The sequence below is a fragment of the Physeter macrocephalus genome, chromosome 20, assembly GCF_002837175.3.
Source record: "Physeter macrocephalus isolate SW-GA chromosome 20, ASM283717v5, whole genome shotgun sequence".
Taxonomy (NCBI): Eukaryota; Metazoa; Chordata; class Mammalia; order Artiodactyla; family Physeteridae; genus Physeter; species Physeter macrocephalus.
The window spans coordinates 95043438-95066560 of NC_041233.1; the positions used below are offsets into that span (position 1 = coordinate 95043438).

A 23123-nucleotide genomic window follows, 5' to 3' on the forward strand; every position below is an offset into this window, starting at 1 on the left:
GGGAATAAAACACAGACCTACTAGAGCATGGACTTGAGGATATGGGGAGGGGGAAGGTAAGCTGTGATGAAGTGAGAGAGTGGCATGGACATATATACACTACCAAACGTAGGGTGGATAGCTAGTGGGAAGCAGCCGCATAGCACAGGGAGATCAGCTCGGTGCTTTGTGACCACCTAGAGGGGTGGGATAGGGAGGGTGGGAGGGAGGGAGACGCAAGAGGGAAGAGATATGGGAACATATGTATCTGTACAACTGATTCACTTTGTTGTAAAGCAGAAACTGACACACCATTGTAAAGCAATTATACTCCAATAAAGATGTTAAAAAATAATAATAAAAATGGTGTCCCTTGTTTAAGTGCTAATATCCCTTATGCTCAAAAATAAAACATTAATTTTTAATTCTATAAGTAACATGTGAAAGTTAAAAGTATGATGTATATTTCTTACTTTGCTTTTAACATATTAACATAGCATTGCCCCTCCTTCATTTCCAATCCAGCAAAGTGTTATACCGTCAAGATACCTGAAGCATCAGGTATTATCTTTAACCAACATCTCATCTCCTTATTGCTCTTAAGGACAAGTGTGCACACACCCAAAAAGTCAGTGATTTCTGTGCAAACTAAAAGAGGTTCTTAAAATGAGGAGCAAATTAGATCTAATTACGGGTGATGGAGTTTCGAAAGGTTCTAGATTAACATTACAAGCACTTTCCATGGTAAATTAAGCAGGCAGTTTAGTCAGCAAAGATATTTTTTATATATCTTGTTTATGTCTACTATAAATATCACAAGCATTCCTTTAGCATTTAATCCAGTTGATTAATGCATCTATGATGGAGTCAGGTTCTAATTAGTGAGTAACTGCCTGCAAATATTTCCACAACTGTTCATCTCCCAACTCTTTTACCCTGACTAACAGAGACATGCTTACCAAAGTCTAAGGGTTCATGTAGTTACAGGAAACCAAATGCATTATTTATAAGGATGCACAGCCTAGAAAGTTCGGCTATGCCGCTTACCCTAGCAGTAGTAGGCTCTAAGCTATTGGCAACAGGAAGCTTGCCAGTGCATTAGAAAATGGGATTGAAGGGATCCCTGCCAAATAAAATAGCTAAGTAATAACAAATGTTAAAGAAGAGCCTTGGGGGTTGGCGGGAGTCCTGAGCTCACCGCTGAAGCACAGTTCAAATCACCAAGCTTTTGCAGTCAATGCAGAAAGAATAATACTAATTAATTCTTTGTGTCTTATCTTTCTTGAGTGCTTGCTTTTTAATTAGTTATACATTGTTTTTTATTAATGTTACTCTAGTATCTGTATACAAATGAGAAAATTACAATTGCTATAAAATAGGTATGGTGCACAGTGTCAGATTTCAAGTGCAGGTAGAATTAATTCTGTATTTGTACTGTCCACCCTGTTTATCAATCCATAATCACTGTTTCAGTGATTCTGGACAAATCAGTATTTTTTTCCCCTTTGATTTCAAAGAAAAAGAAACCTGCCACAAAAAAAAGCCATAATTTCTTATTCTTCATGTGTTCAAAACTGATATATTGCTTCAGAGATACCTGTCAAGACTTTAAGTAGATTTTGAGATAATGCCATTCAAGTTTCATTTTCTGTTTAATCGTGGTCAGCAACTTGGAATTTACACCACAATGCAACAAAAGGCTGCCTGCTTCAAATGTTAACAGCAGCAGGGGAGGAGAATGCCATCTTGCCTGGGGGGGAAAACCCTAAAAACTGACAAAATAAGTCAATCTAAACACACACACACACACACACACACACACACACAACTTACTGTAGGAACTGTTAAAAGCAAATAACCTTCCATATCAATCTGACATTTAAACAAAAAGCTATGGTTTTTATTCTGCATCTCAAAATTGATCTGAAAATTATCATCAAAATCAAGGATGAAGTAGTTGAGGCTATGTATCATATATTTATGCTTATTCTTTTCTTGAATAACCTGAGTTTCAGATATTTAATATTTAACGCATATAGCTGTTTATGTGGAGGAGGGGAGGCTCATGGTATTCCTTCTAAATTATGCAAGTACCTAACAAATATAATTTGTTACCAAAAACTCGCTAGTTTTAACGCCTTTTATCATGGTAAATGGGCATACATATTTCTGTACCTTGCTCAGGAACCTTGATTCATAGAACTGATTTGGTCCAAGTGATAAAAATAGCCAAGTGGTAAAAGTAGCTGCAATGATCACATGGCCTTAGAGACGTATGATAGAGGTCAAAAGAGGAACTCTCTGAAGGTTTTTCTTTCACCCTCTCCCTCTACCATCAGTGTATATAAAGAACACAGGACATGGGGTCAGAGAAGCTGGCATGGAACTTGTTATATAGCCTTGACAAATACTGAATTGTCTGAGCCTCTCAGTTACCTCATCTATCTAAGGGGACAAATAATATCTATTCTCAGATGAAAGTACCTGACACATGGTAGGTGCCCATTAAAAGACATTGTTACACTTCATTATTACTTTTTTAATGAGAATAAAAGAAAAATCAACCTTATTAGCGCCACGGCATTCCCTTACTCCCAAACAGGTGACTCTTCAGCACCACAGGGAGAACAGCGACCAACCAGTTAATATGTAGATTTTCATATAATTTGCAATAATCCCATCTAAGGTGAAACACAGTCTTATACATCACCATGTAAACAAGTATTTATCATCAAATGAAGAAACCTTCAAGATATAAAATCCAGAAATAAATTTAAAGTAGAAGTGTATGGAGTGTGAAATGCTTCTCAAAATGTTAAAAGCTCTAATAAATATGATTTAAGCCAATGTGAATTTTTTCAACTTTGATTTTTAAATATTTAAATACATTTTTTCATGATTGAAGGTTTAGGTGGTTTTCCTATAATTACACATATGTACAACTTTTAGAAATCATGATAATCTAACTAAAAAAATCATCTCACTATTAATGTTCATATCCCTTTAATAAATACTTCCTGGGAACCAGCATATTGGTGTGTTATGGGAATGGAAACACGAACCAAAATTCCTTCCTTCAAGACCTTATATTCTGGTTTGGGAAGTGATGTACATACCTGTGACAATTGTTAAGTGGCAAGTTTGTTATTTGAAGAGCTAGGAAATCACCAAGAGAGTACGGCTGGGCCTTGGAAGATAATCTAACATCTGGGTATAACAAATCATAGAGTTTGCTTTTATTCTTTGATTAGACAAAGACTTTTTTTTTTTTTTTTTTACAATTTCAGAGCATCCTTTTACTAAAATATACCCGTCTTCACTTCTTCTAAAAAGGTGGGAGAATATGACATTCCTAAAATTATTGAGACTATAGCTGACCCTATTCTTCGTGAAGACTCTCTCCACCAGAAGCCTCTATTAGATTTACTTCTGAATGCACTTTTTACCCAAAAGGTCACAGCCAACATTCTAGAAACTTGAAAAAAAAAAAAAAAAAAAAAAGCAGAAAATTTTACCATAATACTAGTTTCTGTGTATATATGTAGTGGATGTGATGTTTCATTTCTATTTTTGCACTAAGCTAAACAGTTTTAAATCTCAGTTCCCTTTACCTGCCATGTAAAAACATTTTTAAAGGTTCCAATAAACTGCCTATGTGTGCTTGAGTCACCTATTTCTTTCCTGAAGCTTATCTTGCTTTCACACAGCTTCATTTGCACATACAAGGTAATTCTCCTGCCCCCATGATCTGTTCATTCTAAAACACACCCAGGGACTCTTTGTATGGTTTATTTTTTCACAGATAATTTGAGGAAAGTCTAAACAAAGATGTATTTCTGCTCTGGAGCATTAGAGACATGAAATTAAGGAGCTTCTACGAGGAAGGAAGAGGAAAAAATCCATCTGGGTCAACTAAAGGGAAATGTACAAACTTTGTAAAATATCTGTTATGGCCACTTAATTTTTTCTCAGACATATTCCCTTCATATCACATTTTATCATAAAGATATCCTGTCTGACAAGGTGGGCTGCTCCTAGCACATTTTATTAGAGGGAGGACATGTTAGATTTTACAGCATTAAAAAAAAATTGCTGCAACTTCCTTCTTATAGTTCTGTAGACTGAGAATTATAAATAATCATGATCTGTTCTCATAGTTATCTTATTATGAATGGCATGTATTTCTATAGGTTGACGAAACAGATCTCTGAGTTAAAATGCAGGACAACAATTGTATAGAACATTATAAAATAACATTTAATATCTTATCTCCTGCAGATTTTTCTCTTAACATATCTTCATTCCTATATGGGGAATTGGTAGTTAAAAACTTGATCAAATGATGCAGAAGCTTCTTGTCAATTAGTCACTGTTCTCAAGCAATGAATTTTAAGAAAATTGAGAGAGGAATCATTGTGAAGGATAATTTTGCAGATTTTACCTAATGAAAATAAAATTCTTCAAGAAGTTGCAACCTTTCCATAGAAATTTCCAGGTCACCTAATAAAAAATATCTCCTCGGATATATAAACATATCTTGTAAGTCCATCTATGTATCATGGAAAAGTTTCTGATAATCAACAGTAATTCAGTCTATCACACTGTGGTAACACTCCTCTAAAATATCCAGTTAAATGTCTAAATTCTTTAAAAATTCCCCAAACTACTTTCAAAACCCTACATAGTATCATGTAATTTCTGATGCCTCTTAATCTTAGTCTTCTATTTTTAATGGTAAATTATAGATTCCCATCATTTTTTAAAATGGGATAAATGTCAAGATTCTGATTTCTTGGTAAAACGACCAAGCTTTAAATATAAGGCAGAAACAACAATTGGCTACTTTAAAGAAAAGACAACAGTAAAAGCAATCATTACCCAAATAATATTTTATTTTAAATCACCTACAACAGAATGGATAAACATACTCTATCTTAAGCTATATTATTGTTTGTTTTGTTTTTTTGTTTTTTGCGGTACGCGGGCCTCTCACTGTTGTGGCCTCTCCCGTTGCGGAGCACAGGCTCCGGACGCGCAGGCTCAGCGGCCATGCCTCACGGGCCCAGCCGCTCCGCGGCACGTGGGATCTTCCCAGACCGGGGCACGAACCCGTGTCCCCTGCATCGGCAGGCGGGCTCTCAACCACTGCGCCACCAGGGAAGCCCAGCAATATTATTTTAAAAATAATTTGATTTAAAAGTCTGACCCCCGAATTCTACTTTATGTTATGATTATGCGTCGTCACACACAAAGAGCAAAATTAACAATTAACCTTTTCAACTTTACTGCAAACTCCTTCAGCCCAAGGACTATCCTCTATTCACCTCCCCCAACCATCTCCCCCTCCAAGAAATACACATCACAATTCCTAGCATTATGCTGGAACACAGTAGGACCTGGGTTATTAACTATTTGTTTGTTTTAATTAAAGAGAGGGTAAGTCCTCAGTGATCTGAGAATCAAATAGCAGAAACAGGGCCACAAAGTTTTCATCCTAAATTTACCACTCACTTGCTGTTTGACGTTAGTTGACACTTGGCCTATCCCTATATGTATCTGACTATTCTTACAATTGAAATGGAGAGATTAATAGCCAAAAATTCCTTTTAAAAATTAAAAGAAAGACTGATAAAATATTTTATCATTACAAATAAAAGTTCCTGCAATCTTTAACAAAGCCAGTCTGTCTCTCCCTCTTTCTTTCTTTCTCTCTTTCTCCCTCTCTTCTTGTCATGTCTTACAAAGCTTGCTATTCACTGAAGAAGAGGCTCTGGAATACCTGAGCAAAAAACACCATGATAGCTCATATCTGATGAACTAACCCAATGTAAACACCCAGTCTCCTAAATAAGAGTTAGTTAGGACCTTGAATGAAGATGAGCACAGCTTTAGGCTACGAAATCATTGGTTTTTAAGATTTTGTTGACCTCGGATAGATTGAGAGATAAAATGGAAAGTGCCATTCCAGCATTTCTTTGATGATTAGTTGACCTATGTATACACAGCACCTTTATTAAAGAAATGAATTAAGTACACAAGCACCTTGTGGGCTAGAGGAGTTAATAATAAGAACAGGACAGAGAATAGTGAGAGATGCTCACAGATGAACTACTGGAGAAATTATTTCCTCTAGGTTTTAGTGGTGACATCTATGAGATTGATACAGCCTCAATCAGTGTAAGCTCACACTTTTCACAAGACCTGCTGAGTTTTCTATGCAATATTAAATGGAACGGACTAAGCATGCTTCTTTTCCTTTCCTTACTGGAAAAAAAAAACAACCAAAAACCCTAATCAACATGCAACTGCTTTGATGAAAGAAACTAGTAATTTTTCAAAATCTACTTAATCACGGATTTTAAAAAAAGTCTGGATTAAGTACTTTTTAAAAAAATAAATTTATTGGGCTTCCCTGGTGGCGCAGTGGTTGAGAGTCCGCCTGCCGATGCAGGGGACACGGGTTCGTGCCCCGGTCCGGGAAGATCCCACGTGCTGCGGAGCGGCTGGGCCCGTGAGCCATGGCCGCTGAGCCTGCGCATCCGGAGCCTGTGCTCCGCAACGGGAGCGGCCACAACAGTGAGAGGCCCGCGTATCGCAAAAAAATAAAAAATAAATACATTTATTTTATTTATTTATTTTTGGCTGCATTGGGTCTTTGTTGCTGTGCATGGGCTTTCTCTAGTTGCGGCGAGCGGGGGCTACTCTTCATTGCGGTGCGCGGGCTTCTCACTGTGGTGGCTTCTCTTGTTGCGGAGCACAGGCTCTAGGCACGTGGGCTTCAGTAGTTGTGGTGCATGGGCTCAGTAGTTGTGGCTCGCGGGCTCTAGAGCACAGGCTCAGTAGTTGTGGTGCACAGGCTTAGTTGCTCCGCAGCATGTGGGATCTTCCCAGACCAGGGCTCGAACCCGTGTCCCCTGCAGTGGCAGGCGGATTCTTAACCACTGTGCCACTAGGGAAGCCCTGAATCAAGTACTTTTTGACTTTTAACTCCAAAGTTAGAACATTTTACCAATTTGAAAATGCTTCCCATGCATTCTAGTTGGAAAACTGTAACCCATTTTTCTACTCTTTTCTACTTTCTTCAGAAGAGCCTAAAAAGTTCCTGGATTAAAAGAGGGCATTCCTAAGAATGATGATAGTGAGCTCAGGTACTAACAAAGAGTCTTTTAAAAATGATATCTTGATTGTCTTCAGTTTTCTAACTCATTATTTTCTTTACAATGGTAAATTTGCTTGAATTTTGTGTCTGCCCAATTAAATACTTTTTCAATGACATCTATTTTTAACTTTCCAATTCTCTGTGAGCCCTGTTTCCTGATTCTTTTAAAGCTGTCTGCTCATCAGCTCTAGAGGACTGTGTTGGTTTTGCCTGTCTAGCCCTTTCCCCCTGTTTAGGTGCAGAACCCTCCTCTCTGTAATGAACCCACACCATGCAGTTCCCATGGGGTTTGAGCCCAGCTGCCTCACTGACCCAAACACACACAGCGGTGGAGATCAGTCCCAGTCCCTGCCCAGCTGGAGTCATTTGTCTCCCTGGATGCAAAATTATTTTAGGGGTAAGCATATGATGCAAGCAGAGCCAATCAGATTCTTCCTAAAAATTTGTTGTTTGGATAAGGAGTGGACTTTCTCTTCTTTTTAGATTATGAGCCAAGGGGATAGAGGCTTCAAGATACCAGCAGCTATCCCCCTATCAGACAGAGGAAACCCACTACGAACAAAGCTAGCATTTGTAGAGAAGCAAAGCATACAGACTACGAAATCATCGTATTATATATATCATGTGAGCTTCTGGATCAAACTGGGCTAGTTTTATGAGCCAATATACTCCCTTTGTATTTAATTTCTTTGGAGTTGAATTTCTATCACCTGCAGTTGAGAAACTCCTAATTGGATCACCATCCATATTTCTTATTTTACTGCTTAACCATGTTGTTCCTCTACCTTATTCCTTCCTTTTGAGGGGTGACGGGGGGGGCCTGTTTCCTATAGCATCCAGGGTCTTTTAATAATAGATGGGCCTCTATTCCCATCTTCCTATTTCTCAGATCCCTAGATAACTTGAAAAAAAAATGAAGAATGAAGAAATCCACCAAGTTCATCATTTATTTTGGTAAGTAAATTTATCAAAATCCCGCTGGCTCTGTTTTCCCAGATGCGTTCTTTGTGTATGTCTCTCTGTCTCTAATCTCTTCAACATTTAAAAAATTTTTATATTTTGTATATATAATCCACATCACTCTATTCCTAATGATTAAAAACACTTACCGTAGTTTTAATACTTCTCTAAAAACAAGAAAAATAAAGAAGTCCTTCCCTCTCGCAGCTGATATACAAAAAGATGGAAGATGTTTTTTAATGTTAAAGGGAATATTCCAGTAAAAAGCCCCCAAAAGAATAAAATACAGAGAAATAATTGCTCTAGGGCTCATAATTTTCTACTACTGAGTTTAGCTATCATACAAATAATATCTAGGATTTACAGTATTATGTAATAGGTTAAATAGTAATCAGCCTGGAATAAGGTCATGCCTCTACCCCAAACATCAACTACCACTGAGGAAGATTTCCCTGTTTGTTGAAGATCTGATGCCTATTAGCACAATGGCTCTAAGATTATTCCCACCTCTGTAAATAGCATGTTTTGAAATAGATAAATTCTCAAACTAACAAAGCCAAAGAGCAAGTCACTGAAATGATTCTAGACCGTTTTCTGCTCCTTTTAGAGTATTAAACCTTTGAATTTTGTTGCTATTAACTAAGGGTTCTCCTGTCCATTTCATTACACCTTGTAGACTGTGGAGAGTATATTATTTCACTTAAAAGCTGACTTTGAGATAACTGGTATAAACGTGATTATACACCGGGACTCCATTTTGATGCCTTTTTTTTTTTTTTTTTTAAAGAAGCCCTCTTCTTTCTTTCTTTCTTTTTTTTAAGAAGCTCAAGCTGCACGGATGGACCTAGAGATTGTCATACTGAGTGAAGTAAGTCAGGAAGAGAAAGACAAACATCACATGATATTGCTTATATGTGGAATCTAAAAAAACGGTACAAATGAACTCATCTACAAAACGGAAATAGAGTTACAGATGTAGAAAATAAACTTATGGTTACCAAGGGGTAAGGGGGGGAGGGATAAATTGGAAGATTGGGATTGACACATACACACTGCTATATATAAAATAGATAACTAATAAGGACCTACTGTATAGCACTCAATACTACTCAATACTCTGTAATGGCCTGTATGGGAAAAAAATCTAAAAAAGAGTGGATATATGTATATGTATAACAGATTCACTTTGCTGTACACCTGAAACTGACATGACATTGTAAATCAACTATACCCCAATAAAAATTTTAAAAAACTTAAACCACTAAAAAAAAAAAAAGGAAGCTCAAGCTAGCTGCATGGATCCTGTTAAGACTTTGTAATTTAAAAAAAAATATGATTGAAATCAGAAGATTCAGGCTTAAATTTCTGTTCTACCACCTATGTATGTAGTTTTTGAATTTGGACATGTCAGAAATTTCTGAGTCTCACATCCCTCAACTGACAAATGGGATGAAGTCTAGGTCACAGAATTATTGTGTGAATAAATGACTCAATATATGAAAATATACCCTGTAAAATATACAGTAGGATACAAATATCAGTTGTTTATATATACATAACACACACACATATTTGTCTGGGTCAAGAGAATAATTTTGGAAAAGGTTAATTTCAACTGAATACAAAAGGTTAAGGATGATTTAGTTATAAGCTTGATCAAAAGTTTTCTCTTATCAAGTAGTGGAATGCAATGACAGACACTGAATGCCTTTAGAAAGGCAGAACTGAAGAATTATATTACAGTTGCAGCGAGTACTGTAAAGGAAAATGTAAGACACATTCACATACAAAATGAGTGAACTAAGCATGAAGGTGAGAATATGAATGACTGTGACATACAAGCCCCTACTCTTGCTCCAAGTCAGTGTATTGTCCTAAAAATCTGTAACTAACTCTCTAGGCAAGCAGGAAAATGGAAGTAATACCAGTTGGGCAATCTCCACTTAAAATTTTTCTTTTATTGCTATAGGATGCATGGCAATTTGTTTGTCATTCTCCACAAGAGACAGAGCCACCACACCCTTGAGAAGACCGTGTTTACAGAAATCTGGAAACACAATTTGCCTTCAATTAGAAGTAGCTGTCTAACAGTGACAGGAATAGAGTTCATATTTTGCCACCAATAAAGATCTGAAATAGGAATGCCATTTTTCCAGCTGAAAGTCCTTTAGGAAAGGTCTGGGCAGTTCTGTCTACATTTAGAGTAGGTCAGTCAGTTACAGCTGAGGATGGAAGTAAGAACCGTAACTCTGAACTTCACCAGTGGACCAGCAGACCTGGTCCAATCTAATCAACACATAGCACAGTGCTATTCCCAAGGGAACATGCTGTATCTGATTATAACAAATGTCTCTGCAGACAAAAGACATTTTTTTCCTTCAGCTAGCTCTTTTAGGTGCCAAATTAAAGATTGAATTGTTCATTTCATTCAGAAATTTCAAAGAGGACGTCTTGGATAAGTTCCTTTCAAATGCAGTCTTAGCTGAGAATATATAATATTTTGGAAAAGACAGTGATCTCCTGGCATACAACTTTCAGCACCACCATTTAGACTGAAAATCATCAACTCCTTTCCTCCTCCAACAATAAGGATATTTTCTTATGTTGTTCAAATAAAATGGTAGGACTCCCTTGATTTCCATTTTCTTCAAAGACACACACATTTTTCAGGTACTGGCTCTCTTCCGTCTATAGAGGAGAGCATCTAAAGCAAGCCTGTGCTATATGATTCACATTCATTTTCTCATATTAGGCTTCTCAATATAGTTTGAGATAAACAAGGTTATACAGACAGAAACTGAGTCTTAAGGACATTAAATAAATTGCCTAAGAATACACAGTAATTAACAGCACTAGTATTTAGACTTGAGGACATGAGTCCATCTGACGTCTGTGTTCTTTTCATTCCCCCTCACCACCTGTCACGCTTTGATGGGTAACATAAAGATTATATGGGCTCAGCTGGTTCAAAGCAATGCACTGACCTTAATCTGCCACACATACACCCAATCCACTTTGTATCAGAGACTACTTTTCTGCCCATTCACAGAATCCCATTCCTTTTCATATTAAAGGCTTTTTTTGTTTTGAGGCAACAAAACCTCATGCATTACAGCAGGCTAGCGTACTGCCTGGGTTTGAATCCTGCTTGTGGGACTTTAGACAAAATACATCAGTTTCATCATTTGAAAAATGGAAGACGGTTTTTGGGGAACCATGAATCAGCATCCATGTAAATCACCTTGCTCAGTGCCTGGCACAAAGTGAGCCTTCAATAAAGATTTGCTATTACTACTATTATTATTTGAAACATATATTTCAATTATTTAAGACTGTTTTCCAGACACTTCTCTTTATTTTCTTTCCTATTACTATTCATTAGACTTTCCATTTTTGTTTGTCTCATTTTTATATTAAATTGGAATGGATGGGGCTTAATTCAGTAAAGTGGTTGGTAAAACAATTATATTTTTTAGAGCATTTGACAAAATTGTCTGCAAAATGGGGTCACCAGCAGCTGGCAATTCAGACAGAAATCATTAAGGTTTGTTTGTTCTAAACAATCCCTTTACTTTTTTGCTGATGCTGTGTAAAGGAGGAACAAGACAGTCTTACTGACTGTTTTATAAATTTCAAGTTCTTTTCTACAACCTGTCATTTACGTGTAATAGGACACTCATTTAGCAAATTATTTATATGTTTTAAGTCACAGATGCCTCATTTACAAAAGAGTAAAATAAAGGAAAATAATGCTAATCTTTACCAGATTATATAAGAAACTTTAAAAAAATTTATAAATTAACAACTCTACAAAGAGTGAAAGTATAATGCAAATTCCCAAATTCAAAAAGGAAGTAGTTAAAATTTGCCTTACAAAGGGAAGGATTAGTAACTTTGTTATTTCACCAATATTTATAAAATGCTAGGAAAAATAAATAGAAAGAGGGCAAAAATGATACAGCATTTGTATATGAAACATAAATCTCTTAAAATCTCCAGTCAAGAATTTCTGAATCGTTACAGTGATTTAAAAAAAATTATTAAAAAAATTTTAGATTAGAAAAATATTTTTCAAAATTTCTGACTAGCATTTCATGACATGGGAAAAACACTTATGGTACATTAAATAGATAGAAGGTGGAGAAGTAAAAAGCCAGAAGGAAGAATACTGATTCGAAGAAAATATACTAAAATACTAGCAATAGTATTTTGGACAGGTAGGTAGGCAATTTTAATTTTCTTCTTTTCGTTTTTTTTTTTTCTACTGCAATATGAGTTACAGAGGAGAAAAGGAGAACTTGAAGGGCTGCAGTGATCAGGGAAGGATACCTCAGAAGACACCTGGCATACCAGACAGGGTTCTGAGCAGGGCCATGAACATGAACTACCACTGATAAACCCTCCCAAGATTTACCCAGAGGTGAGATGTTCTCAGAACCAGCACTGGCAGTTAAGGGGACGTTTCCCTATAAAGGTGTGCACATCTGTACCGAAAGAACTGAAAAGTAATAAGGCTCCCTCACCCTTTTTTAACACCGACCCCCAAAGCACACCAAATCATTCTAATACACAACAGGTTTGCTGAATCCATACTACTTCAGAAAGGGTTTTCAAAATTTACTTTACAAAAAACACCAAAGTCAACAGTTCAAAGAATGGAGGCCACAGAGACATGATTACATTGTAATAGCACAGGTTGCTTTTCACATACAGGGATTTACACGTCGCCTTCCTGGCTGAAACACAGTGAAAAGAAACCTATTCAGGGCTGATTATTTCTGACCCGTGTGAACTTATCCAAGGCCTTTGACTCTTTTATATATTTTGAATTTTTAAGTCCAGTTTATTGCGATTGCTGGCTCCTCAAGTTTCAGCTCCAGCCTTTACTAAGCTGTGTTTCCGTCACAGCTCTGCTCCAGGAAAGAATTCCCCTGAATGCAGCCTTTGGTTGAGCTGAGTACCTCATGCTGCTCTCACTGTTCTCACCAAGACCAGACTTAGGATCCTGCCACGATTGGTTTATATTTCCAAAGGACAGAGTATATTTTCACGAGATTAAAAAATGTATTCATACTAACGCAACATTGTAGAGCAACTATACTCCAATAAAATTAATTAAAAAAAAACTGGCCAAATCATAGAGTCTATTTAAATATCTTATTTCCGTGGAAAACAGGGTAAATAAATAAACCAAAGCTTTATAAATGGAGGCAAATATTGTATTGTACCCTATACTATGAGTTGGTGGAGAAAAACGTTTTTCAAGTCTCTTGTAGTAATATGTGAGTGAAGTTATCAAAATTGATGCCATGCGCACTCCATGCATGAAGTATATCACTCTTTCAGGGACATGATTAAATTTCATCTCCTGGATCACTGGGAAGGTGAGGGCATGAATCCGTCAGTGGTGTACAAGGGGATGATTGCTTATTTCCTGAATTTTTCTTCCTCTTCCAATTACGATTTGGCGCAGGAATTATAGAAGTTGTGTCTCTTTTATTACATGTTTACTTACTTCTGGGACAAAACAAAGCTGTGCTCTTAAGTTATCACAAATAGAATTCAACCGTAGAGAAAAAATAAAAAGTATTCATTAATCAATTCAGCAGTATTTACTGAGAGCTCACCATGAGTGGGGAGTGACATATGGTACGCTGAAATATTTCTACATAAAGGTACACAAAGCCTTCGTTCTTACTTTTAAATCTTTACCAAATATAAGGAACTAATTCTGCTGAGAGTTAGAAATCAGACTCAGATTTCAAAATTATTTCTCTCTCAACAGTAGTATTGCAGTGAATAGAAATGTAAACGGAGAGATTCATTTCAGTTCCCTAAGTATTTCTTCCATTCCCAAACTACTCGGATATGCTTAAGGATCGCCTCCATTGCCCCATTAATGATAGCATGAAGGGTTCCAATTACAAGAGTTTCAATAACTTTCTTCAATGAATCATGCAGGGGAGAAATTATTCCCAGACAAAAGGCCAGAAAGAAAACCCTAGTATTTGCTTTTATATAATAAACACTCAAAAATAGAAAACAAAGCTCATCATGATTCCTCAATGCTGGTTAGCTAAAATCTACATAATTACACTAATCTTTTTGTAAGTAGAATTAAATAACAAATATCCAAACTCCCCAGAAGGGATTATCATTTTGGAGTATGTAATGAGTGCCCTTAGGGGAAGCCAATCTAGTCCTAGCATTTCATTTCCTGTTGATCTTACTAGATTGTTGCCAGCAGTGCAGTTAAACGATGCTTTATCTAGCTAAAGTATAGCCAAAACATCATCCTTCATGCAATAAAATATATGTGCACCTTGTTTCGTTACAGCCTGGGTACCACCAACCCAAAGGGAATGGTTTTAGAACCAAACTGGTTATTTAAACAGACTGGGAAAACTACTGAAGTTGCCAAAAGTAAATACTTTCTTTTCAAGTATTTTCTACCATGCTGATAGCCAAAGGAAATTGTTCATTAAACACACTCTCCAGGCTGGAACAGAATAATTGGGAACATCTATGTATTGAAGAGCTTATCAAACTGAGAATGAGTTTTAAATAAACAGCTAAAATCAGGGAGAGAAAGACTGGAGTTATAAGTTTTATTTTCAAGGCCTGATAAATTCCCCTGTTGCATATCCAAATTTAATTCTACGCTATTCACAATTTATCAGTATCAAAACTATTTTTACTAGTCCTTGCTAACTTCTTAAGTTCCCCTGACACGGCACAAAGCGCCAATCTAACAGTTGTAGACCTCCATAAACACAAAGCACATTTCACATTAAACACAGGAAAACTAATCTGAGATCTTGCCTAAGGACTTGCTTTCAAACATTTTCATAATTAGTCATTTGCTATAGAATTTGAATTGAGGGCATCTATGTATAGTTTCCTTACTCCATCACAGCAGACTTTGTATGAGAACTGAGGTGCTTTGGAATAGAGGCCCCAAACAGCTGGGTATCATGCCTTAGGCAGTTGCTGAAGGCATCAAGACACACTTAAAAAAAAAAAGAAAAGAAACAGAAAACAACCCACAATGTTCTCTATTGCTCACCCAGAACTAGGCCTCAGAGGCTACGTGGCTATTTTCCAATATTTGAAGACATTACATTATCCTAAAACTACTACATATGTGGTATCTTTTAATATCCATATGTAGCTAAGGGGGAGGGGATATCTGGTCGACCCCAACCATAGCAGGAGGTAATTTCTATTTCAAACAGCAAATACCATCCTGTTCCCAAACTTGATACCCCATCCCTCAATAAGGGCAGGGGAGAGGCACGAACATAATCTTTGGAAGCAGATAATTGTCTTGAGTTAAAAACTAGTGAACAGAATATATAAATATACTTACATGAAGAAGTATTTGCTCCTTCTGTTGATACTGATATTCTAATGGGAGACTCTATAAAACATAAAAGTGGAATGAAGCTTTATTGAGTCATGCCACTTGGATTCTTAAATTAGAAATTTTGCCAGCCTTGGGTATCATCTAGAAAAAGAGGCCTAGAAAATGGTGCAACAGAAAAGCTGAAAGCATCTCAAAGTCAAAGGAAGATATATGCAATATTCAAAGACCACAAAGGAGGGCTTCCCTGGTGGCGCAGTGGTTGAGAGTGCGCCTGCCGATGCAGGGGACGCGGGTTCGTGCCCCGGTCCGGGAAGATCCCACATGCCGCGGAGCGGCTGGGCCCGTGAGCCATGGCCGCTGAGCCTGTGCGTTCTGGAGCCTGTGCTCCGCAACGGGAGAGGCCACAGCAGTGAGAGGCCCGCGTACCGCAAAAAAAAAAAGAGAAGAAGAATGACAATATTTTCAGGCGAGCTGCTCTGCATAAACATCTTGGCCAAACATGGTGCTGACTAAAGTCCATGCAAGTCCACTAGAGCAATTACTTCAGGATTGAATAAAACGTGCTAAATAAATACATAATACAATCATTGGGGATGTACCATGACTCTCTTAGGTAGCAAGGATAAAGGAAGGAAAACCAGTACTTAAGTAAAGCAGAGCATAAAACATACCTCACGCAGAAAAAAAGCATGGGACCTAAGGGTTTTTATGAGTAAGAAATAAGAACAACTCAGTATCAAAGAAGGATTCTTTGCAACCAGAAATTCAGCAACCAGAAAGTTATAAAGATTCAAGTCATATCAGAAAGTAATAGTTACAGTCACTCCAAATTCCCAAGGCAAGCACCCCATGAATTTAAAAGCTCAGGTTTGTAACAGCATCTACTGGGGTCAGATAATGAAGTCCTTACATTAAAGAAATGCCAGAGTGAAAGGTGAGGAAATTCAGAAACTACAGATTTTTTCTTTTTTTCTCCCTCTCTCCCTTCTCTCTCTTTTATTCTCTTTCTATTACTCAGAAAAGTAAGATTCTCTTAAACTCCAGAATCATTCCACCTTACAACACACATACTTACATCTTAGTAATGACAAATAAATATGCCCTCAATACGGCCAAAGAGGTCTAGGACATAGAGAAAGTTAGTTTTTATGATTTTGTACAATGGCTTTGAAGGGAAGAGGCTAAACTGGGGAAGGTAAGCTAGAAAATGGCTGTGTTAGATCACATGGCCTCCAAGAGCTTCAACAAGGTAGAGGCCATAATGAAAAAAAAAAAAAAATCAATGAAGCCAAAGCATTAACTATGGGGTAATGAAAAGAATACTGAGCTTGAAGTATCTGCTCTCCCACTTGCTGAGATACATGACTCAACATTTCTACTGCTTCAGTTTTCTGATCTGTAAAATGAAGAAAAATACTGCCTTGTTTCACAAATCTGTCGTGATTACCAAATGAGACGTAAAAATCTTTGTAAACTGTGAAGTATCATGCGAAAAACAAGTTATCATCAAACCTCTGAAGTGAGTTCTGAATCTAGGTCTCCAAAAACTTGTTCCCAACTAAATGTTTATTTTAAAATATTCTAAGGTTCTGTTAACTATAGAACTGCAGAGGTTAAGAAAAAGTAAGAAAAAAAATTAAATTCACAGTAGATGAATTACATTCACAGCTAGTGGAGAAATCAACAAATTAGGGTTATACATGTGTTTAGTAGAGTTGGGTTTTAAGTAGCAAATATATGCTCAGACCACAATTGCTATCAGCAAATATTATAGGCAAGTGACAAACAAACAAAAACAAACCAAAAAAACCCCAAAAAACAAACAAAAAAAGCAACAGCATTTTAAAAAGTCGGGCCTATAACAGTGTTTTTGTTCAAGTTTAGTGACCCACAACTGATCATTAAGAGCCCAAAGGTCAGAGGTCAGACACCGATACATTATCCAGGAATAAACTCTGATGGATGAATGAGGGCAGAGACAGCTAAGAGAAGCACCTGGAAAGATATAAAAACTGAAGTTACAACCCAGATGTCTCCTTTCCTGGTCTAACGTCCCTAAGTTGTATCTAGGTTTCTTTTTCTCATGCATGCCTCTTGGGTCCAAGTTCAGACACACAGCAAGAACTGGACTCCTTTAAGTAAAATCCAAATCCAAAAAGGCAGACTGAGCCGGAGAAAAATACTGGAGCAGAAAACAAGAGCAGCCGAAATGTGGATGCAGAAGGGGTTCTGATTAGTAGAAGGAACAGCCAGCTGTGATGCCTGTCGTTCTGGTTAGTAAAACTTGACGAGCTTATTTTCCTTACCTGAAGACACATACGCTGTCTCAGTTGAGGCTGGCGTGCCAGTGACGATCTCTGCAAAAAAGAAAAGGTGATAGGACATTATGATGTACAGTCAGGAGGCTGGGAGCCAGTTCCACAGCCTTCCTTCTAATAAAAAATGTGTGTAAAGGAAGAAAGTACTGCAAGGGGATGATGAAAGCCCAGGCCTCATCCATACAGAGAGCGAGAAACGCAAAAAAAAAAAGACTATCGAGATAAGTAGTTCTTCTTTCTTGGGCAAAGAGCATGAGATGGGCTGTGACAGAATAATTAGGAAGAATTCCCTGCCCCCACTGGGGTCAGTGAAGAAGAATATATAGCAAAGAGGCTGGGGGCTCCTCTTCAGAAAGGAAGACAGAAACGGCAGAACCAAGAAAAATCAAAGCTGGAAGATCAACACTGTGGTCAAAATTTTAAAATATTAGATCTTTGGAGAATTACATTTCTGTCCAAACCAAAAGCAAGTCATGTTTCTAGTTGGGATTGATGAAAAACATCAAGTTCTGGTATCAAACGCTACATAAAATTGCCAGTGGTAATCAAGATGGGTGTCTTATCATTTCAGCTACTCAGAGCTGGGCACAGAGCAAGTAGGCAGCTCCCAACCCAAGGAAATGCAGAATTAACCTGTACGCTTCCTGATGCACCATTATCATGGGAATTGTGATGGTACTGTTCAAACTTTGACTTGTTTTCTTACTGCCTTTATGAGGGAATAAAGGATGAATACATTGTCTAGTTCTGTATTCATCCAGTCCTTCCGAAAAGGGCTTCAGTTCATTAGAATCTAATGTTTTCAGTGAGGCATAGGTTTATTGGACGTAGGGATGCAATGGTGGATATTATTCAACTTTCACTGTGTGTGTAATTATTGTCAAATGATTTACTATTTATTAACCAGGACAAAAAGAGAAGTTGAATCTGTTGTGATATATATATATTACGAAAGTTACTAGATCCTACTAAAATCCTAAGTATGTCATATATTATCATTTTATGTTGGAATTAATAGCCTGTTAATCATGGAGTTGGAAATGTTCATGATCAGTATAATCATCTTTAAATATAGTTATGACCACTTAGGGCTTCCATGATAGAACTAGTCTAGTAGGTAAGATGAATTAATTTAAGTGGCAATATTTCTTCAAGCTGAGAGGCTCTAGGGATAAATGGTTTAGTGGAATTGGAAAAAAAATGGCATGTGAGGTTCAGCAGGATGTTTAAGAATAAGCATCAGCTAAAATATGAGTATATATAAACATCAGAAATATATCTTTAGTAAGACCAGTTTGTGTTTTTTCTCATGCAATTTAAATATGGATGGTCCTCTCTAATGAAGCATTAGGAAGACAAACCATTCACGGTGCAAGATTATTATCAAGCCACCAGTACCTACATCGGCTCTTACACCCACTAAAAATGGGATACAGTGAAAAGAATCAGCATGTGAGGGTGTATGATGTCCTTGGGACTTTCACAAGCATTAAAGAGGATATTCTGAGTTGATGCTATGGCGTACTGTTTCTGAAGTGGCTACAACTAGCTTTCATCTTATGGGCTGTAGAAAATGATACGGTTTTTCTTCGGGGAAAATTTAAACAGATAGAAACATTTCTATCAAAGATTCACAGCATTTGTCTTTCTCTATGAGTAGCTAGAAGAAGATCCAAGTTTCCAAGCAAGTACCCACATTGGGAGAGATGCTTTCTCATTCTGTTCACGGGACTCATCAATGACACAACAGCCAGACTGAAGTAAGAAGCTCAGGGTCATAAGAACGGGGCAAAAATCCCCATCTTGGTATGAGTATCAAGACTCTTTTTACATTGATTTTTGACAAACTAAGTAGTCCCCTGTGACCTTCCAAAAAATAAACAGAACAAAACAAAAACCCCAGAATCAGAGCTATTCTATCTTCAGCATAAAAGATCTCAATGGGAAGAAAGGTTAACCATAACATTTCCTTGTTTCATTGAATGATACATAAAAATACCAGAACAGGAGGTTAGTACAAAAATGTATCTACATGTAGACAACTTAAAATAACCTCCCTTTCTAAAATTAGAGTTCATCCTGGAGACCTTAAAAATATCTTTAATGATTATCGTTCAAATAAAAAACTTTTGAATTATCTTGGGGGTGTAAAACAAGCTCAGAACTTGTATACTTCTATACTAAAAGAATCTTGCTAATAAGAAAAGTTAATCTTTTTGATTAAAACCACTCAGCAAACATTTTTATGTGTTTTGGGTAGAATTCATAGATTGAGAAAACAACCTTTTGTTATAAGGGTGATTGAAAATAATTTTGTTACAATTACAGATTTTAAAAAAATTATCAAGTCCTGAAATCTCCTTGATGTTTATTTATGCAACACATCTTTCCCCTTAGTAATTTGGTATATTAAATTTGTTAATTTATAAAGGATACCCCCTTCATTACTGCAAATTAATAGGGATTTAGAATCATCAAGAATTGAATACAGCTGAGCAATTTATGCTGCATAGGCAAGGAAACATGGAACATTAGTATATTTGTAAAGTTCGAGTGCTTTTTTAATAAACTGGATCTGTTCTCAAGAAAAAGTGGCAGTGTCTGACAAATAACACCTTCTGGAAAGGAATTTTTCTAATTATTATGTATGCATGGCTTGTTTGAGATTTCATCATGAGCACAATATACTAAACATAACTATTTAGCAAAATACACATAAACAAATACAAGCATACATATGTCTGTGTGAATTTAAATATCCAATTGTGTGACTCTTCATTATTCTAAAATCACAGGTCATTATTGTGCCATCAAAAATTGTGATCAAGTCATTTTTTAAAAGATTTAAGATGGGCATACTTATTAGCTCTGGTAAAAATGACTTTGAGCATCTGAATTCTTGCTCATAATCAGAGCTTAGTCTTAAGCAACTGAGAAATTTTGAAATTAACAAATGGTGTAGAGGCAGGATGGATGCCATGTGTTGAAAAGACAGCTCTTTTCCACTCATAGTACTCTTCCTTATTACACTTCATGGGAATCCTACATAATGCAACATACATGGAGACTGCTATACAAACTATAAAACATATTTTATGTGCTTCTTAGTATAACTATAGGTTGTTCACCAATATCATGGCATTTCTAACAACACTGTCAATGTGGGTTACCCACATGAGCTAATTTTTTAAAGGGCCAATTGATATATTAATCAAATTTTGTGGAAATATTTTTTTCTGCTCATCTAAAATGAAACAGCTATTTTATTGCTAGGAGCCCGATTGCTCCTATGGGATCTTGGATCTCACTCAAATGATTTTTCTCCTGATTAAAACAAGAAAACCTAGTAGAAGATATGATTGATTAGTTGTATATTCTCCTGTATTAATCTTTTAAAAGACAGCAGTACTTAATTAATTTGAAAACCAGTTACGTCTATTATTCTCCTCCCTAATCTGCTGCCCAGGAGTTTTTATAGAGCTTTTTAGCTAAGAATTAATGACTAAATTAAGGTTTCCTCTATAAAGACCAAGCCAAATAAGATACAAATTAAAATCAACATACAGTGTATGATCTGTGTGAACATGGTGTATGTGGCCTTTTAAACTACTATATTTGAATTCATGAAAGGAATCCACCTGTAATCCATCACGTAATGATGATTGCCTATGAGATCCTGTTTTGTACGAAAACTCAATTGGACTTTGGTAGACTTACATAGTCCCAGAAGTCATTAGCAGACTGCATAGGTTTATATCTGTCTACTGTATGACAGGTTCTTTTTCCCAAATAAGGTAGGGATTAAAAGGCATTGGAAAGGACCAAAAATACATAAATTTCTAAAATGCTTAACAAAACAATTAGCTATATGTACATTCTTTTCTAAACGCTTGAAGATATTGGAAATATGGTCATTGTTTCACTCAAGCACATAATGATTCAAGGGGAAATTCACAGTTTTTTCGTATTATTTCATTTATATCTAGTTGTTAATCTAAGCAGATCTAAACAATGGATTTCATTGCAGGAAGTTTATAAGATGAGATGGAAGATTTTTATGATCTGTGCTAATTTTATTCTAATAGTTCTCTGGCTGTCATAATGGGATTAAAAATAGTGTCAAACAGCAAGCTCATCTTGCTAAATTTTTCTTTTCTTCCTAAGGAGAAAAGAAAACACAGTCTCCCATGCATTTTTCCTTCTAACTCCTGCCATCCCTCCTAGAATCTTGTCCTAAAGTATGAAGATCTAAGTGCCAAGAAGGCACCTGTGTGAGAATTTAAGTAAATCACAGGAAATCCTTTGAATAGAATGAAATTAGGATAATTAGCTCACAGCCACATACCAGGATCTTTCATCAAGGCAACCTATATAGAAATTATCAAACTGTAGTTACGTACTTATCGGAGAAACGAGTTAGACCACACAAAATAAACAAAGTGACTAATATTTCATAGATAATATAATTAAAATCTCAAGGGGAGTTCTACATAATATAATATTTTGGCAACATGTTCTTATTTTTAAGTCTTTTTTTTTCTAGGACACCCCTCCCCCATAGTGGGGGTGGGGGGATTCTTGAGAATTCTACTCCCTTAGCCCAAGTCAATGGTAAATGCACATCTAAGAAGAGATGGTTTATCACCCTGATACCAAAACCAGACAAAGATGTCACAAAAAAAGAAAACTACAGGCCAATATCACTAATGAACATAGATGCAAAAATCATCAACAAAATACTAGCAAACAGAATCCAACAGCACATTACAAGGATCATACAGCATGATCAAGTGGGGTTTATCCCAGAAATGCAAGGATTCTTAATATATGCAAATCAATCAATGTGATACACCATATTAACAAATTGAAGGAGAAAAACCATATGATCATCTCAACAGAGGCAGAAAAAGCTTTCGGGGCTTCCCTGGTGGCGTAGTGGTTGAGAGTCCACCTGCCGATGCAGGGGACACGGGTTCGTGCCCTGGTCCGGGAAGATCCCACATGCCGCAGAGCGGCTGGGCCCGTGAGCCATGGCCGCTGAGCCTGCGCGTCCAGAGCCTGTGCTCCCTAACGGGAGAAGCCAAAACTGTGAGAGGCCCGCGTACCGCAAAAAAAAAAAAAAAAAAAAAAAAAGGAAAAGAAAAAAAGAAAAAGCTTTCGACAAAATTCAACACCAATTTATGATAAAAACCCTCCAGAGGAAACTTACCTCAACATAATAAAAGCCATATATGACAAACCCACAGCCAACATCGCTCTCAATGGTGAAAAACTGAAACCATTTGAACTAAGATCAGGAACAAGACAAGCTTGCCCACTCTCAACACTATTATTCAACATA

The 23123-nt window shown here is 36.8% G+C and overlaps 1 protein-coding gene across 6 annotated transcripts in view; it reads right to left on the reverse strand.

Annotated features, from left to right (window-relative positions):
* The window catches only part of NRG1 (neuregulin 1), a 1065472-nt gene that overhangs the window by 131821 nt on the left and 910528 nt on the right, over positions 1 to 23123 (reverse strand). For all 6 annotated transcript variants that reach the window (XM_024131433.1, XM_024131436.1, XM_024131434.1 and 3 more), the window contains exons 4-5: positions 17771 to 17821; positions 15468 to 15518 (exon numbers count right to left, since the gene is read on the reverse strand). In XM_024131433.1, coding sequence (XP_023987201.1) covers positions 15468 to 15518; positions 17771 to 17821 — 102 coding nt within the window. The remainder of the gene's footprint in view (positions 1 to 15467; positions 15519 to 17770; positions 17822 to 23123) is intronic.